Genomic DNA, 15101 nt, shown 5'->3' on the forward strand with positions numbered 1-15101 from the left:
CAGGGAAACGATGTTTACATTCAGCGTAATATTCGCGCTCTAATAGGTACCATACAGATGCGAATCCCAAAAAGGTCTGGCTATTTCCATGCCATTGCGCCTATCCACAACTTACAAAAGAGTGCTTTCACGCAGCTGAATCTGCTGTATGATATGTTCTAATCTCGCCACAAGTCCGGAGTTTCGGTTTTTTCGTGACTCGGATGGATTCAAATCCGAATCAGTTTTCCGATAGTATTGCAAAAACTCACCTGCGGTTGATAAAACTACGGTAAGTCCTTTGTTGTCGAGTGACCTCCTCACCTGGGAGATTGCCTCGTCGCTGAAACAAAGCGTGAGCAGCAGGATTGATAGATATCCGACAGCAACTTCGCGACGAACTGTAGGAGCTGTATGTGCCTATGAATATTGTTATCAGAAGAACAAAATTGAAAGCGACATGCTGTTTGCTTCTTTTTCCTACCTCACTGACCGAATTCACCCTTTCGTAAAATCGTTCCAAAAGCGATTGAATTAAAGGTGTCGAATCAAGAGTCAGGCGAAGGAAAAGAGCCCTTGCCGACTCGCTTTTCTCTGTCATATTGATAAGGACCCCCAAGACTAAGACTAATGTGTTCAAGGAGTTGTCCTCCCCTGTAGAAACATCGTCGGATGCGTCGCGAATCTCTGACATGACGATGTTGACCAATCCCTTCACCAGCTCTGGCGTTGCATATTCATTACAAAGTTTCGGGTCGTTATTGGTGAGGTTCAATATTGCTCGAATATAGTACATGCGAAGTTGCCTACCCTGGTTGCCCTGGCTCGGATTGAGAATTTCGTGGAGCCGAGAAAGTGAAGTCAGAGACGGGTAGTTTTGATAGTGGTCTGCTGCGTTGAAGACGATCGCGTAAGACTCCAGTATCGAGAAAATCAAAGCCAGTGTCCTGAACCTTTCCCGCGATACAGGAAAATTGATAGTCTCGTCTCTTTCTGGCATTAACAACTTGACAAGATGATCTGACAGAGTCGCCGAAATGGGTTCAATGCTGCCGCCCTTCTTGTTCAAACTTACTAGGCAAGACTGGATGCTACTAAGAGCCACGAACTGAGGCGATATTTTGAAAGCCGGCTCGTCTCCACTGATGGTTGAAGATAAACGAGGTAAAATGTGCTTGATGGACATTTGTACCGATCTTGATAACCCAGCAGTTGGTAGTTGCGACAGAGACAAAAGATCACGTCCCACGGGCAGTAGCACAGGAGATAGAACCAGCACATTTGACCAGTGGCTGATTAATGAGATGTGAGATAACGTGTCGCATGAATTGATCAATCCGCATGCGCAGAGGGCGAACGATGCTGATACCACATCAAGGCGACGATCTATGCATCCAACGAGTCGTTCGTGGAAGCCATGTTCGAGAAAGCGTCGGATAAACTGACGGTCCAGTAGCTTTTCACATAGCTGGACAAAACTACTGCATCTACCCGAAGTGGTATTGTATGCATCCTCAATGTCTTCGAATATCAATTCAATCGCGCTTCGAAAGCGGGAGTTGTCTCCAGCTTGCCTAAGCTCGTGAATCCCACGAACAGGACCGCTGTCGCTAGATTCTCCGTCACCAAGATGCGACGAATGACTGGAGAGAATCTCGGGTCCATATTTTCGGTGTCCTTGAACAAAGCCGCTCGTTGTTGAAGCTGGGATTTCAGAAGGACGACGATTGTCAACGATAGACGTGTCATCCAAGAAAGACCGCTGGCGCGCGTAAGTGACCCTACAACCTCCCACTCCGGATGAGACTGCGCCAGATGTTTCAGCAGTCCCCTTGTTCGCGCTTTCAGTCGCCATCTTAACGGGCCGAGAGTTTGATAAAGAGTCTCTACGGGGACTGTGGCGGGGAAGCAGGTCGACTTCGGTGTCGTCGTTGGCTCCGGATGCTCGCACCGCATCTTCGACTGTCGGCTCCAGGGGACCAAGTGAATCCACTAATCGCCTTCGTGCGGTTATTTGGGTTCTGGTCTCTGGCTTTGAATTAGATTGAAATTGAGAGCTTGAAGTAGCAAGCTCTGTGGCGACTGAGAGTGTTTTGTTCTTAGATATCGTCCGCTTCATACGGATTGACCGCGAATAAGGCACTTTGGTAGATACTTCGTTTCTCCCCGAACTACCCTCAGATGCCGCTTGCTGAAGATCCTGGCCACCAATTTGTAGCTTGAGTTCACTCTGATGGGCAAAGCCTTTCCCGTCTGTGTAACTCATGTCTGCGACTGCGCTACAATCTCTCTTGTCTCTGGGTGCCATCCGAGAAACAGAGTTATGCAGCCGATGCGAAACATCTTGGTCCTGACCTTGTTGTGTTTTCTGAGGAACGTCAAGCTTCCTGCGTTTGCTTTGAGCAGAACGGTGTCCTTTCCCACTCTGGCCTTGGAAGCGATGTAGCATCTTATCAATCGGATCAAGAACAGAGGGGTCATCCTTAGATGGGAAATGCTCGTGTTTTGTTCCTGGAGACTGCATCTCTGGTGCTTCACTCGTAGGGTTTGAAGATTTTGGCGATTCATTACACTCATTTTGAACTTTCCGCGTCGCATGATTACCCTTTCTATGTCTGGCTGTGGCAAATCTGACAAGGTCGGTGCGCCGTTCAGTGTCTTCTTTCATGTTGAATGAGAGAAGAACCCGGAGATGATACTGGAGAGGAAGGTGGGAAGGACGGGTAGGCTATAAGATGCCCATCAAAGGGTAAGTATTATTTCTATACTTACAGTTGAGTGATGATTGAAGTTGTAATAATCAGATATCTTACCACAACCTAAGGTTGGCTGCTACGGTAAGGTACCTTACCTTAGTAAAGGTAGCGTACCTTACAGTTACCTTATTGCCTATCTGTCCGGTGGCAAGGTAAATTAACGTAACACAGTAACATGAGGCCTTTGTAGGCAGAGTTGTGTATGAGCTGACGGTATTACTAATGTACCTTGTTATCAGGTATTTGCATTATTATAATACTTATGAATTCTATTGCTGATGCCTTCTAAGTATAAATAGAGGGGGGAAATCATGACTGAAGTAAAAATAACAAAAACTGGGGCCGATCTACTAAGACTAAAGGTAAGGTAGGGAGTAGACTGGAGTGTAACCTAAGGGTACCAATGTGTAAGGTACCTTGTGGTACTAGTACGCAGCAAGCTTTTCTTTTCCCCCATCTTTCTGAGTACCAATTTACACAGTGCTCCGCCTTTGCTGCTTCAAAACACGATTAGTACCTACCTCTCTAGAGAAGGTACTCGTAAGACAATCTGTTTTTGTACTTTATCATTATTCTATTTGACGAGTTGTCAAATCACTCGAGCCCTCCCCTATTTCTCTATGCACTACCCAGCTGTCTAACTACCTCGAGGACAAAACCATGACAAGCATTGGAATGAATGCTGCGCCTTCGCCTGCACAAGGTGTTGGCCCCATTTATAGGCCTGAAGGCGAGAAGCCTACAGCAACAGTGTCCAAAGACATATCTTATGATAATGTCCATGTGCTGCCACAAACACCACAACTAATTGCGCTTCTGACGTAAGAGGGATACTCAATACAGACGCTGTGCCCTAACTGATATTGATGAGCATTAAACTCAATCATATGGAGAAGCGTACTTTCTGACCAATTGCAGTATGATCAGGGATAAAAATACAAGCCGTGCCGATTTCATCTTTTACTCCAACAGAATTATCCGACTCTTGGTGGAAGAGGGATTGAATCATCTACCAGTCGTTGAGCGATCCGTTACAACTCCTGTGGGCCGTGAATATCTCGGGGTCAGATTTGAAGGGAAAATATGCGGAGTCTCGATAATGAGGGCCGGAGAAGCAATGGAACAGGGTCTTAGGGATTGTTGTCGGTCGGTTCGAATTGGGAAAATTTTGATTCAAAGAGACGAAGAAACCTGCAAGCCGAAACTCTTCTACGAAAAGCTCCCCCTTGATATCGCCAACCGTTGGGTGCTACTCCTTGATCCGATGTTCGCAACTGGTGCGTCATGTCCTGTATTTCCGGTATGATTGAAAGTTACCCATGTTGATGACTTGTAGGAGGCTCTGCGACGCTTGCTGTCGAAATCCTGAAGGCGAAGGGTGTGCCCGAAGATCGAATACTATTTCTCAACCTCATTGCGAGTCCCTCTGGAGTCGCAGATTTCGCGGAACGCTTTCCAAAACTTAGAGTAGTAACAGCGTTCATTGATCAAGGCTTGAACGAAAAGAAGTTGGTTGAATTCTCTCCCCATGGATAGAACACTAACTTATCGATCCGACAGGTATATCATCCCAGGTTTAGGTGATTTTGGTGATCGGTATTATACCATGTAGCCATGTGGCTTAGCCGGAATCGGATGTCCGAATATGTAGCGGCATGGCTCTTACATAGAGTTGTAGTTTGAGATGTGCTTTGAAAGTTCATGGTGGTCTCGACTGCTCGGCCGACTAAAGTAATTGTTGAATCTCGATTATTCTGGTCATTGAAGTGGACTCGTTAACTGTTCCATGAACTTCGTAAGTCCTCTGGTGCACTATCAATCATGAGAATGGATAAGTACCTATCCAGTCATTATATATCACTGTTTCCGACATCACGATTGGTAGTAGGGAATGAGTGCTCCTGAGAATGGACAGCAAGCATATCATCATCACCATCGTATTTACTAGCTGTATCCTTTGCGACTGCGTCACAAGCATCCACCCAATCTGAGTATACATCAACAGCAGCTGAGAGGTCTAGCAAGTAGAATAGTGAATAGAAATCTCTGGTGCATTAGGAGTGACTCTACTTACAGTTAATTCCTGTTTGGAACCTTTGTCCGCATACTTTACAGGATAAGTTTCCAAGCCCTAGCTTTTTGTCTAATTTGACAATGACGGAGTTTTCATGATTGCAGAACAAGCATGCAAATGTAGTTGGCAGTGGTTCTTTCTATGTCAAATATCAGTGTCAGTGTTGGATGGCACGTCAAACGCGATCACCTTTTTTGGTTGCTGTGGCTGTCGGCTGGACTTCTTGCGTTTCCCCTGTTGATTTCAGTCAATATCCGGCTGTAATAGCTCAAAGTCTAAGCCTTATTTCGACACCAACCATGCTTTATTATCAAGTCCTATTCAGGTCGCGAATTGTTCTCATGTGGAAAATGGTGGTCAATCAGATGTAGCTACTGGGGGACTGTGTATTCTTTGGTCACACTAGCCAGCTTTTTGAAGAAGTTTATAAGCCTTGGGAGATGGTGAGGTGTTGAAAACTATATGTGCTCGAAAGTATGTATGTAGAAGTGATTGACATGCAGATAGCATAATTATACTTTCCATTTTCATACTCAACAGAGCTTGTCATATGACCATCCGCTCTGCGGTATGCCGCTGGAAAGAAGTAGTGGGGCTACTCTTGCAGTTTAGGGGACTAAGGCGCCATACTCTCTACCTAGTACCTACTTAGATTGTGCGGACTATGGAATGTGAAATAATAATACCTAGATATGTACCTTACCCAGAGCATGTTGTACTCCGTTCTGGGGCATGGACTCACTCTCCGGTGTACTTAGTTTTACTACCTCTATATGGGTGATATATCGGCTTTGCGCTCTCCCATTGACCTCATTACTAGGCTTATGATGGGCTACATCTAAAATTACCGACTTATGACTACATCCTTCGGATGGCACAGAGTAAAATTACTGCAAATATTGTTAATAAACCCTTCAAAAATGTATTAGTTATGTGTATATTCTTGATAATTGAGTTGTAGGCATAGTCATTGAGTTCAGAAGGCCGGTATGTGCTAAATTACATGACACTCCAGATGGGAAAATGTCACATGATGTTGTGGGCAGGTGCGTATTATGTAATCTGACTGGTAGGGCCGACTCTCGCTTAGCGGACTTTTCTGTGGGATTGCAATTTCAACTTATTATTCCGCCGACCAGCAACAAAGCGGTTACTCGACTCGACTCCCTCCACCAGAGCCCGTGGTGTGATATACCTGTCTGTCTTTGATACTCGCAAGATAGACTTGAGTCGCAGTTATGGCGGTTGGAAAGTATGCCAATTCACTTTTACTATTGTTACGCACACTTTTTAGCATGTGTCTGGATACGGTGGTTTACGGGTACTGATCTGGGGACAGGAACAAGCGCTTGTCGAAGGGCAAGAAGGGTGTGAAGAAGAGGACCGTTGATCCTTTCTCCAGGAAGGACGAATACTCTGTCAAGGTATGTCGACTTGGACGGGTAATTCGACCGCAGCTAATTTATATTAGGCGCCTTCCACTTTCCAGATCAGAGAGTATGTTGTGTGCATATGATATCGAGGCGCAGGATAAATGCTATTTATAATGGTAGGGGGAATCATGCTGACTGGAATATAGTGTTGGAAAGACTCTGGTCAACCGCACCAGTGGTCTCAAGAACGCCAATGACTCCCTGAAGGGTCGAATTTTCGAGGTCTCGCTCGCTGACCTGCAGAACGATGAAGACCATGCTTTCCGCAAGGTTAAGCTTCGTGTGGACGAGGTTCAGGGCAAGAACTGTTTAACCAACTTCCACGGCCTCGATTTCACAACCGACAAACTGCGATCCCTCGTGCGCAAGTGGCAGTCGCTGATCGAAGCCAACGTCACCGTGAAGACGACCGATGATTATCTCCTTCGGCTTTTTGCTATCGCCTTCACCAAGAGACGCCCGAACCAGATCAAGAAGACCACATACGCTCGTTCTTCTCAAATTCGCGCCATTCGCAAGAAGATGATCGAAATTATGCAGAGGGAGGCAGCCAGCTGCTCTCTCGCTCAGCTCACTCACAAGCTCATTCCCGAGGTCATTGGTCGTGAGATCGAGAAGGCGACCCAGGGAATCTATCCTTTGCAGAATGTTTGTAATCCTGCTATTCTTACTCTGGACGGAGACTAACCGCAATCTAGGTCCACATCCGCAAGGTCAAGCTTCTTAAGGCTCCCAAGTTCGATCTGGGTGCACTGCTGAATCTGCACGGTGAATCTACGACCGACGACAAGGGCCATAAGGTCGAGAGAGAGTTCAAGGAGCAGGTCCTCGAAACCGTTTAAATGGTCTGAATCACCAGTATGCTGGTTGTTGGGACATTGATTTGTACCTACCTGTATGCCTGGATTCTTTTTACGAGTTAGAATGGAAAAGAACCTTTGTCGCGGCATCCTGTCTTTATTGACTGGTGGTGTCGTTCAATTCTATGTCCTTTAAGAATGGTGTTTGCAAAATTATATCATTATCCAAATATTCTATCTGGATAATTCTGATCAGGTGTAGCAGTAAAATACCTGCTGTACAAGTAATGTGCTGATGCAGGGTGTATACAGGTCGATTAATTGATTGATTGATTGATTGATTCCTTACTCCATTTTGGCACCAGGCTGAGCCATGCCAAGGGCTCCTAGTGAGCAGCAACTATCCAACTAGCAGCTATCTTTATAGACTAGTACCATTAGTACAAAGGGAACTTTGGGATTTTTTTACTGTTTGCTGCATGTATTACCTATTGCCATTACCTCCACACAATATTAAAAGCACAAAGATATTAAGTACCATACAGTTGTGATATTGACTAACACATATATGACTTCAGGGAAGTCTATTAAATGTGTAATAATATCTAGTAATTATTATTACTATTTATATAGTTAATTAGACCTTATATTCATTCCTAGCCTAGATTAAAATATAAAAGAAGACTAGAATCCCTTAAAGTTAATAAGATATATATAGGGTGGCTGCTAGCCTACCCTCTATTCTTATACTCTTTAAAGACTTTATATCATTAATAACTATAAATATCTTATCTAGTAGTATATCTAGATTAAGTAAATATATAATACTTAATTCTTAGGAAGGTTTAAAGCCCCTTATAAAGGATTAATCTAAACTATAGTATACTAGCTTAGAAAATACTATCTATTAATTTTCAGAAATATCTTTAATAATTTAACTTTAATAAAATCCTTTATATTAATTATCTCTAATTTAATAAAAAATATCCTAGATTAATAAGTTTTTAACCTTCTTAGACTAATCTAGATATCTATAATAGTAATAATTTATTATAGAGATATTCTTATTAACTCTTCCCTATAGTAATATTATAAGTTATAGATATTATAGACTATTAGAGTCTTTTAAAAAAATAATAAGATATAGGATTAATAATTTAACCTTAAAAAAGAATAAATTAGGAGTTATTAAAGTTATTTTAATAAGTTTAAATTAAAATAATAATTATTAATCTAACTTCTACTCTTAATTAGATATTATTCTTTACTTAATAAAATAAATAATATTAAATCTATATTTTCTAGTATAGAGATCTCTTAAATCTAAGCTATTAATTATAATAATAGCTTTAAAATAAAATATATTTAACTCTAATAATAGTTTACTTTTACTATCTAGAGTATAAATAAAGCTATCTAGACTAAACTAATTTAGTTATATAATTATTTAGTTAAACTTTTCTAGAATTAGTATAACTATCTAGATTATATTTATCTAGATAGAGTTATAGAAGCTATAATTATTACTTTTAATTTTAATTCTTTTTTTATTATTATCCCTAAAATACTTAAGCTATATTAAAAATTTAAAAGATTTCTAATCTTAAACTAATCTTTATATATAATAATAAATATAGTAAAGATACTATAGTAAAGTAGCTTTAGTAGATTAATAAATATTTTTATAATAAGTAAACTTTTATTTAGAAGAAAGCTACTAAACTTAAAAAGATTATAGTAATTAAATATTATCTTATAGATTAAGCTAAAGAATAATAAGATATTTATAAATAAAAGATTAAATATAATTTAATAGCTACTATAACTATCTTAGATTCTTTTAAATAGTAGATCTAAGACTATTTTAGAGAAATTAAAGAAGAGAATAAATATTAAAAAAATATAAAAAATATATTTAAGAAAATTAAATTATATAATTTTATACTATTTCTCTAATTAAAGCTACTAAATATATTAAATTTAGAATTTCTAATAATATATTAATCTAAAAATTTATTATTAATTTAAAGCTAGTTCTATATACTTATTAGATAGAAGATTATAATAAACTAACTACTTTTAATAATATAATTTATTATTTTACTAAATATAAATAGAAAGTAGTTTTATATACTTAAGTCTAGCTTTAATTCTTTAATAAAGTTAATAATTATTAGATAGATTTAATAAATATTAATTTAAATACTATTACTATATCTCCTAATTAACTAAAGAAGAGAATATATAAATAAAAAATATAATATTAAATTAATTAAGCTTACTTTAACTATAGATAAAAAGATTATAATATCTAAGCTTACACTATACTAAACTAGCTATAATTTAATTATAAGAAGTAGTTAAGAAATATAATAAATTATTAAATATATAAATACTAGTTAGTTAACTATTATAAGTTTCTAAAGTTAAGGAATATAAAGTATTTAATAATCTTAAATTATTAAAGAATTATAATAATTCTAATAAGAATAATAATAAGAAAAATTAGCTACTATAAAAAGAACTATTTAATATAATAGAAGTAAATTTAGAATAAGAAGATTATAATAGTATTAATACTTATTTAAATATCCTTAAATCTAATATTCTCTATTTCCCTACTATACTTAAAGCTTTTTAGATAGTAGTCTATCTCTAAATACTATTAGACTATAGTTCTAGTTATATATTTATATTAAAATATCTAGCTAATTTATTACCTTCTTTATAGTTTTAATTTTAATAAATAACTAACTAACTATAGATTTATCTACTAAATAGTAGATTTATATATATATATTAAGTTAAATTTAAATTCTATTTAAGCTAGATATAATATTAATACTATATTATTACTCCCTAGGTCCTTAAAATAATAGAGTATAATATTATCTTAGGTTAAGACTAGCTAAAATACTTTAACCCTAATATTAATTAGGTTATAGGATAGATAGTTATTAAAAGATATAAAATAAAATATATTACTATATATCCTATTAATCTAAGAACTTAAATTAAGATTAATATAGAAATATCTCTTAATCTTATCTCTACTAAATAGCTTTAATATACTCTTTAGAAGGGTTAATAAGAAGCTTAATTATATATTATTTAGAAATAGAAAAAAAGTAAAGAAGTATTAATTAATTTATAATAATTAAATTCTCTTCTAGCCTAGTATAAAGATATATTTAAGAAAGAGTTAGTTATAAGAATATCTCTAATTTAATTATTAGAATACTATATTAATATAGAAAATTTATTACTAATAAATATTAACTCTTACCCTTAGTTACTAGAAAAGTTTAATAAGATAAAAAGATAAATTAAAAAGCTTTTAAAGAAAGTAATTATTTATCTATTAGTTAATATTTAGGGCTTTCCTATTATAATTATTCTAAAGCTAGATAAAAAGTAGTAATTTTATATTAACTACTACTTACTTAATAAGGTAACTATTAAGAATATCTATCTACTACTAAGAATTTAAGAGCTCCTAGATTAAGTAGATTAAGCTAAGTATTTTTTAGAGCTTAATCTTCTTTCTAGATATTAGTAGTTATAAATAAGTAAATTATTAATTCTAAAGATAGCTTTTAATATATTATTTAGTAAGTTTAAGTAGTTAATAATATTATTTAGACTTTATAATACTTCTATATTATTCTAGATAATAATAAATAGTATTATATAAGACCTTAACTTTATAATAGTTTACCTTAATAATATCTTAATCTTTTTAAACTTAGATAAGGAATATTAATAATATATTTAATAGATAACTAACTCTAAGAATATTAATTATATATAAAACTCTCTAAGTATATATTTACTAAGAGAGAAATATAATTTTATAGTTATATTATTAGTAATAGACTGGTTTAACTAATATCTATAAAGATTAAGGTTATAAAGATATAGCTAAAACTAATAAATATTTATAAAGTTTAATAATTCTTAGGACTAGCTATATACTATTAYTAATTTATATATAARTTTATAAGARTTATAGCTYCTYWTTATAAACTCYTAAAGRAATTAGATACTTTACTTTATAARAAGAAGTTTTAATCTATAATCTAGAATACTTAATATTAGTAAGTATTTATAATACTAAAGAATATAATAGTTTATATATCTATTCTTAAGATTACTAATCCCTTACTACTTACTATATTAAATTAAGACTAATATATCTAAATAGGCTCTTAATATAATACTATTATAATAAAATAAAAAGGGATGGTAGCATCCTATAATATTTAATAAATAAAAACTTAATAATACTAAAAAGAACTATCCTATATATAAGAAAGAACTTCTTATAATTAAGGAAGTACTCTAATAATAGGACTACTATATTAATAATAGCTAGTCTATTATAATTATAATAGATTATAAAAGCCTTTAATATCTTATCTATATAAAGATATATTTAAAATATCTTATATGCTAGATTAAAGAATTTTAAATATATAATCTAGTTATTAAGTATTATAAGGGAACTAAAGTAGTTATCTCTAATATAATAAATTATTAATTAGACTTTATTAAGAAAGATATAGTAAATTAAGTATAAATATCTACTTTTAGTCTATCTATAATATAGTTATAGTAGATAACTAATAAAGAATATCTTTATATATTATTATATCTCTATAAATTAGAATAGCACTTATTAATAATCTTACTCTTAAAGAGTAATAATCTAAATATATCTAATAATATTAAAATAAAGATTAAAATATTAGTACTAAACTTTTAGCTTAAGATAGAATATATTAACTAATAACCTACTAATTAACTATATTATATTAATAAAGGTACTAAAACACTATATTTTAAAATTTCTTTTTAAAAAGATTTTATATTATAGCTTTATAACTAGTTTAGCTATCTAGCTTATCTAGCCTTAGAGTAATTTATATCTATACCTAGTAGCCTATAATATAAAAAGATATCTAAGATATTACTAAAAGCTATCTAAATTATTAAATAGTAAAGTCTTTAAGACTAAATCTTAAATATAAAGCTATATAGCACTTAGTAAAGAAGGGTATTTATCTATTTAAATATTAGAGAATTAATCTTATTAGATATTTGATTGATTGATTAATTTGATTGATTGATTCCTTACTCCGTTTCAGCTCCGGGCTGGGCCATGCCAGAGGCTCCTAGTGAGCAGCAACTATCTAACCAGCAGCTGTCCTTATGGACTAGCACCATTAGCATACATATATATATATCTTAGGCACCTAGGCTAGGCTAAACCCCTATAGATTCCCCTATAAATTCCCTTATAGATTCCCTTATAGATTCCCCTATTTTAGCCCTAGCTAAAATTAGTAAGTGCTGCTACCTTAATACCCTATCCTTCTATTTTAGCTAGGGCTAAAATCACTAGCTATCCTACTTCCCTATATATATCTCTATACCTACCTAGGTGCCTATATAGGCCTACTTCCCTCTAAGATAGCTACTAACTTATTTAGAATACTATAGATTCCTAAGCCTATAAGGGTTCTAGGGGTATTATTACTAAATAGAGCCAGCCTAGGGGCCCTAGTCTAGCTTATTAATACTATATAAATATATAGGTTAGGGCTATAGATAGCAGCACTATACTAATAAGAGTAACTAGTAGTATATAATAGTATATAAATATAGTTTATTAGCTATTACCTACTAGGGCTATTAGAAGCTAGATACTGCTAGAGATACTTAGCTTAAGCTATACTAGCTAGATAGCTTTAGCTAGATATATTAGCTAGCTAGTACTTAGTATAAGCTATATAGTCTACTAAATATATTATTTCTCTATTAAGGCCTCTATAAGGTTTTAGAGGGTCCTTTCTATCTATACTATATACTAAAGATTATTATATTAGATATAGCTAAATAGTATATAGTAGGTTATTTCTAGGGCTCTTTTATATAGATAGAGGGGGTTATTAGCCTAGTTAATAATTAAGAGGTAGTAGTTTAGTCTAATCTTTCTAATATATATCTATACTACTATACTTTACTCTACTAGGGTGAGATTATTATATAGGAAGATTAACTATTTTATAATATTAGGAAGAAGATCTTAAAGATATCTACTATACTTAGATTACTACTAGGTCTTCTTTTATTACTTCTTAGTATATTACTTAATCTAGGTATCTAGGGGTCCCTATATAGGGTAGTTTAGTAGTATAACCTATACTAGCCTACCCCTTCTATTACCTAGGTATTAGCTAGATGCCTTCTTTATCTTATAGTCTATAAGCTTATTACTAGTAACTCTATAGTATATTACTAGCTAATAGAATAAGATATTAAGTATAGGGTCTAACTAATCTAGTAGATCTACTAGTTTCTAAACTAGATACTAGCTAGAGCCCTGCTTTAGAGTAAGTAATATATATAGTATATCTTAGTTATTAGAATAAATCTTAGCCTACTTCTAAGAGCTATAGTTAGGTAGTAACTACTAAGTATTATATAGTACTAAATCTTATTTAATAAGCTATAGGGCTAGTACTAACTCTATAATCTCTATAACTAGTATTATATATTTAATATCTATCCCTAGGTAGTGTTATTAGTAGATAAGAGGGTCTAGATATACTATAGTAATACTAACCTACTTATAGATACTAGAGCTATTAGTATAGACCTAAATAGCCTTAGGATAGATAATATAGTAAATATTATAGTAGATTATTAATTACTCTTTTATCTCCTTAATTACTACCTCTAATAGCTCCTACTATAGGGATACTATCTATAGTAAGTAAGTCTCTAACTCTTTAAAGTTAATACTAATTACTAATTTAATCTTCTTCTTAGCAGCTTCTAGTAGTAAGTATAAAAGTAGGTTCTAGTAGTATTAGTAATAATTAAGAATATATATTTAATAGGCTAGAGTAGTAGTAATTTAGATAAGAGTTTAGATATAGTACTATTAGAGGAGTAATAGTATTAGGGTAAGATATAATTTAATATTAAATATAGCCCTACTAATTATTTAGAAAGCCTCTATAATTAGCTTCCTAGCCTAATACTAGATATAGTTTAATATCTTTATCTACTAGCTATAGAGGCACTTCTAGCCCTAGACTAATAGTATATACTAGACTAAGATAGAGTATAGTATAATTAGAGTAATATAGACTATATATATATACTAAAGTTCCTATAGATATAGGCCTTATTTAGAGCTGCCTAGTATACTAATAGCCTATAGATACTAGATTACTATATTATTAATATACTTAAAGTGCACCTTAAAGGTTAGATATTAATTAAGAATAATCCTAAGGAGCTAGGCTATTATACTAGCCTTAATAATCTATTTATTATTAAGGTCTAGTAGTTTACCTAGCCTTAAATAGGATAGTTTAGCATTACCCTAGGCCTACTATCCTAGGGGGTGGAAGTAAATAAGCTAGAATTTAGAGAGCTTAAACTAGGATATATAGATAGTAGCCTAGCAGAGGTACCTATATTAGTAGTACTTCTATAGCTATTAATAGTTAGTATACTTACTATTACTAGTAGCTAATATTATTATATTATTAATATAACTAATATTATTAGTATTCTATTCAGGGTCCCCCCACCCCATTAGGCCTGTATTATAGAAGATATAGAGAATTAGAGAGAGAGAGGAGCCCTATAAGATGCTAGTTTCTACCTCTTAGATTAGTATAATATATTTAGATAGTACTAGTAAGATAGATTAGCCCTAGAGGAAGCTACTAATCTAGGTAATATAGGCCTCTAGGATCCTTTAGGTATAGAGGTTATAGATAAGTTAGTTATATAAGGTATTATTAAAGGCTCTATAGATATTAAGTAGAAGAGTAGAGATAATCTTATTATCCTTCTAGTTTAAGTAGATAGCCTCTAGAGCTATATAAAGGGTATTCTCTATACCCTAGCCCTTATATCCCCTAAAATAGTTATCTAGAAGTAATCTATAGGCCTTAGCTAGATAGCTTAATTAGAAGGTAATCAGGGCCTTAAGTAGTTTACTTAAGATATTTAATAAGATAATTAGTTAGTATACCTT

At 34.0% G+C, this 15101-nt stretch overlaps 3 protein-coding genes across 3 annotated transcripts; 2 read left to right on the plus strand and 1 right to left on the minus strand.

Annotated features, from left to right (window-relative positions):
- Positions 1-111: 111 nt before the first annotated feature.
- On the minus strand, positions 112-2647 carry Aspvir_004597 (WAPL family protein; the record flags this gene model as incomplete). The annotated part of the gene is made up of 2 exons (XM_043267821.1): positions 112-399; positions 464-2647. 2 exons carry the CDS (start codon positions 2645-2647, stop codon positions 112-114), a joined length of 2472 nt encoding a protein of 823 aa, XP_043123756.1.
- A 748-nt stretch (positions 2648-3395) lies between these two features.
- Positions 3396-4347, plus strand: Aspvir_004598 (uracil phosphoribosyltransferase; the record flags this gene model as incomplete). Its single annotated transcript, XM_043267822.1, has 4 exons — positions 3396-3556; positions 3654-4012; positions 4072-4243; positions 4296-4347. 4 exons carry the CDS (start codon positions 3396-3398, stop codon positions 4345-4347), a joined length of 744 nt encoding a protein of 247 aa, XP_043123757.1.
- A 1700-nt stretch (positions 4348-6047) lies between these two features.
- Positions 6048-7084, plus strand: rps1 (40S ribosomal protein eS1; the record flags this gene model as incomplete). Its single annotated transcript, XM_043267823.1, has 5 exons — positions 6048-6061; positions 6149-6233; positions 6281-6306; positions 6389-6890; positions 6941-7084. The coding sequence occupies 5 exons, from the start codon at positions 6048-6050 to the stop codon at positions 7082-7084; spliced, it is 771 nt and encodes a 256-aa protein (XP_043123758.1).
- Positions 7085-15101: the final 8017 nt, after the last annotated feature.

The sequence above is a fragment of the Aspergillus viridinutans genome (assembly GCF_018404265.1).
Source record: "Aspergillus viridinutans IFM 47045 DNA, scaffold_2, whole genome shotgun sequence".
In the NCBI taxonomy this organism is placed as follows: Eukaryota; Fungi; Ascomycota; class Eurotiomycetes; order Eurotiales; family Aspergillaceae; genus Aspergillus; species Aspergillus viridinutans.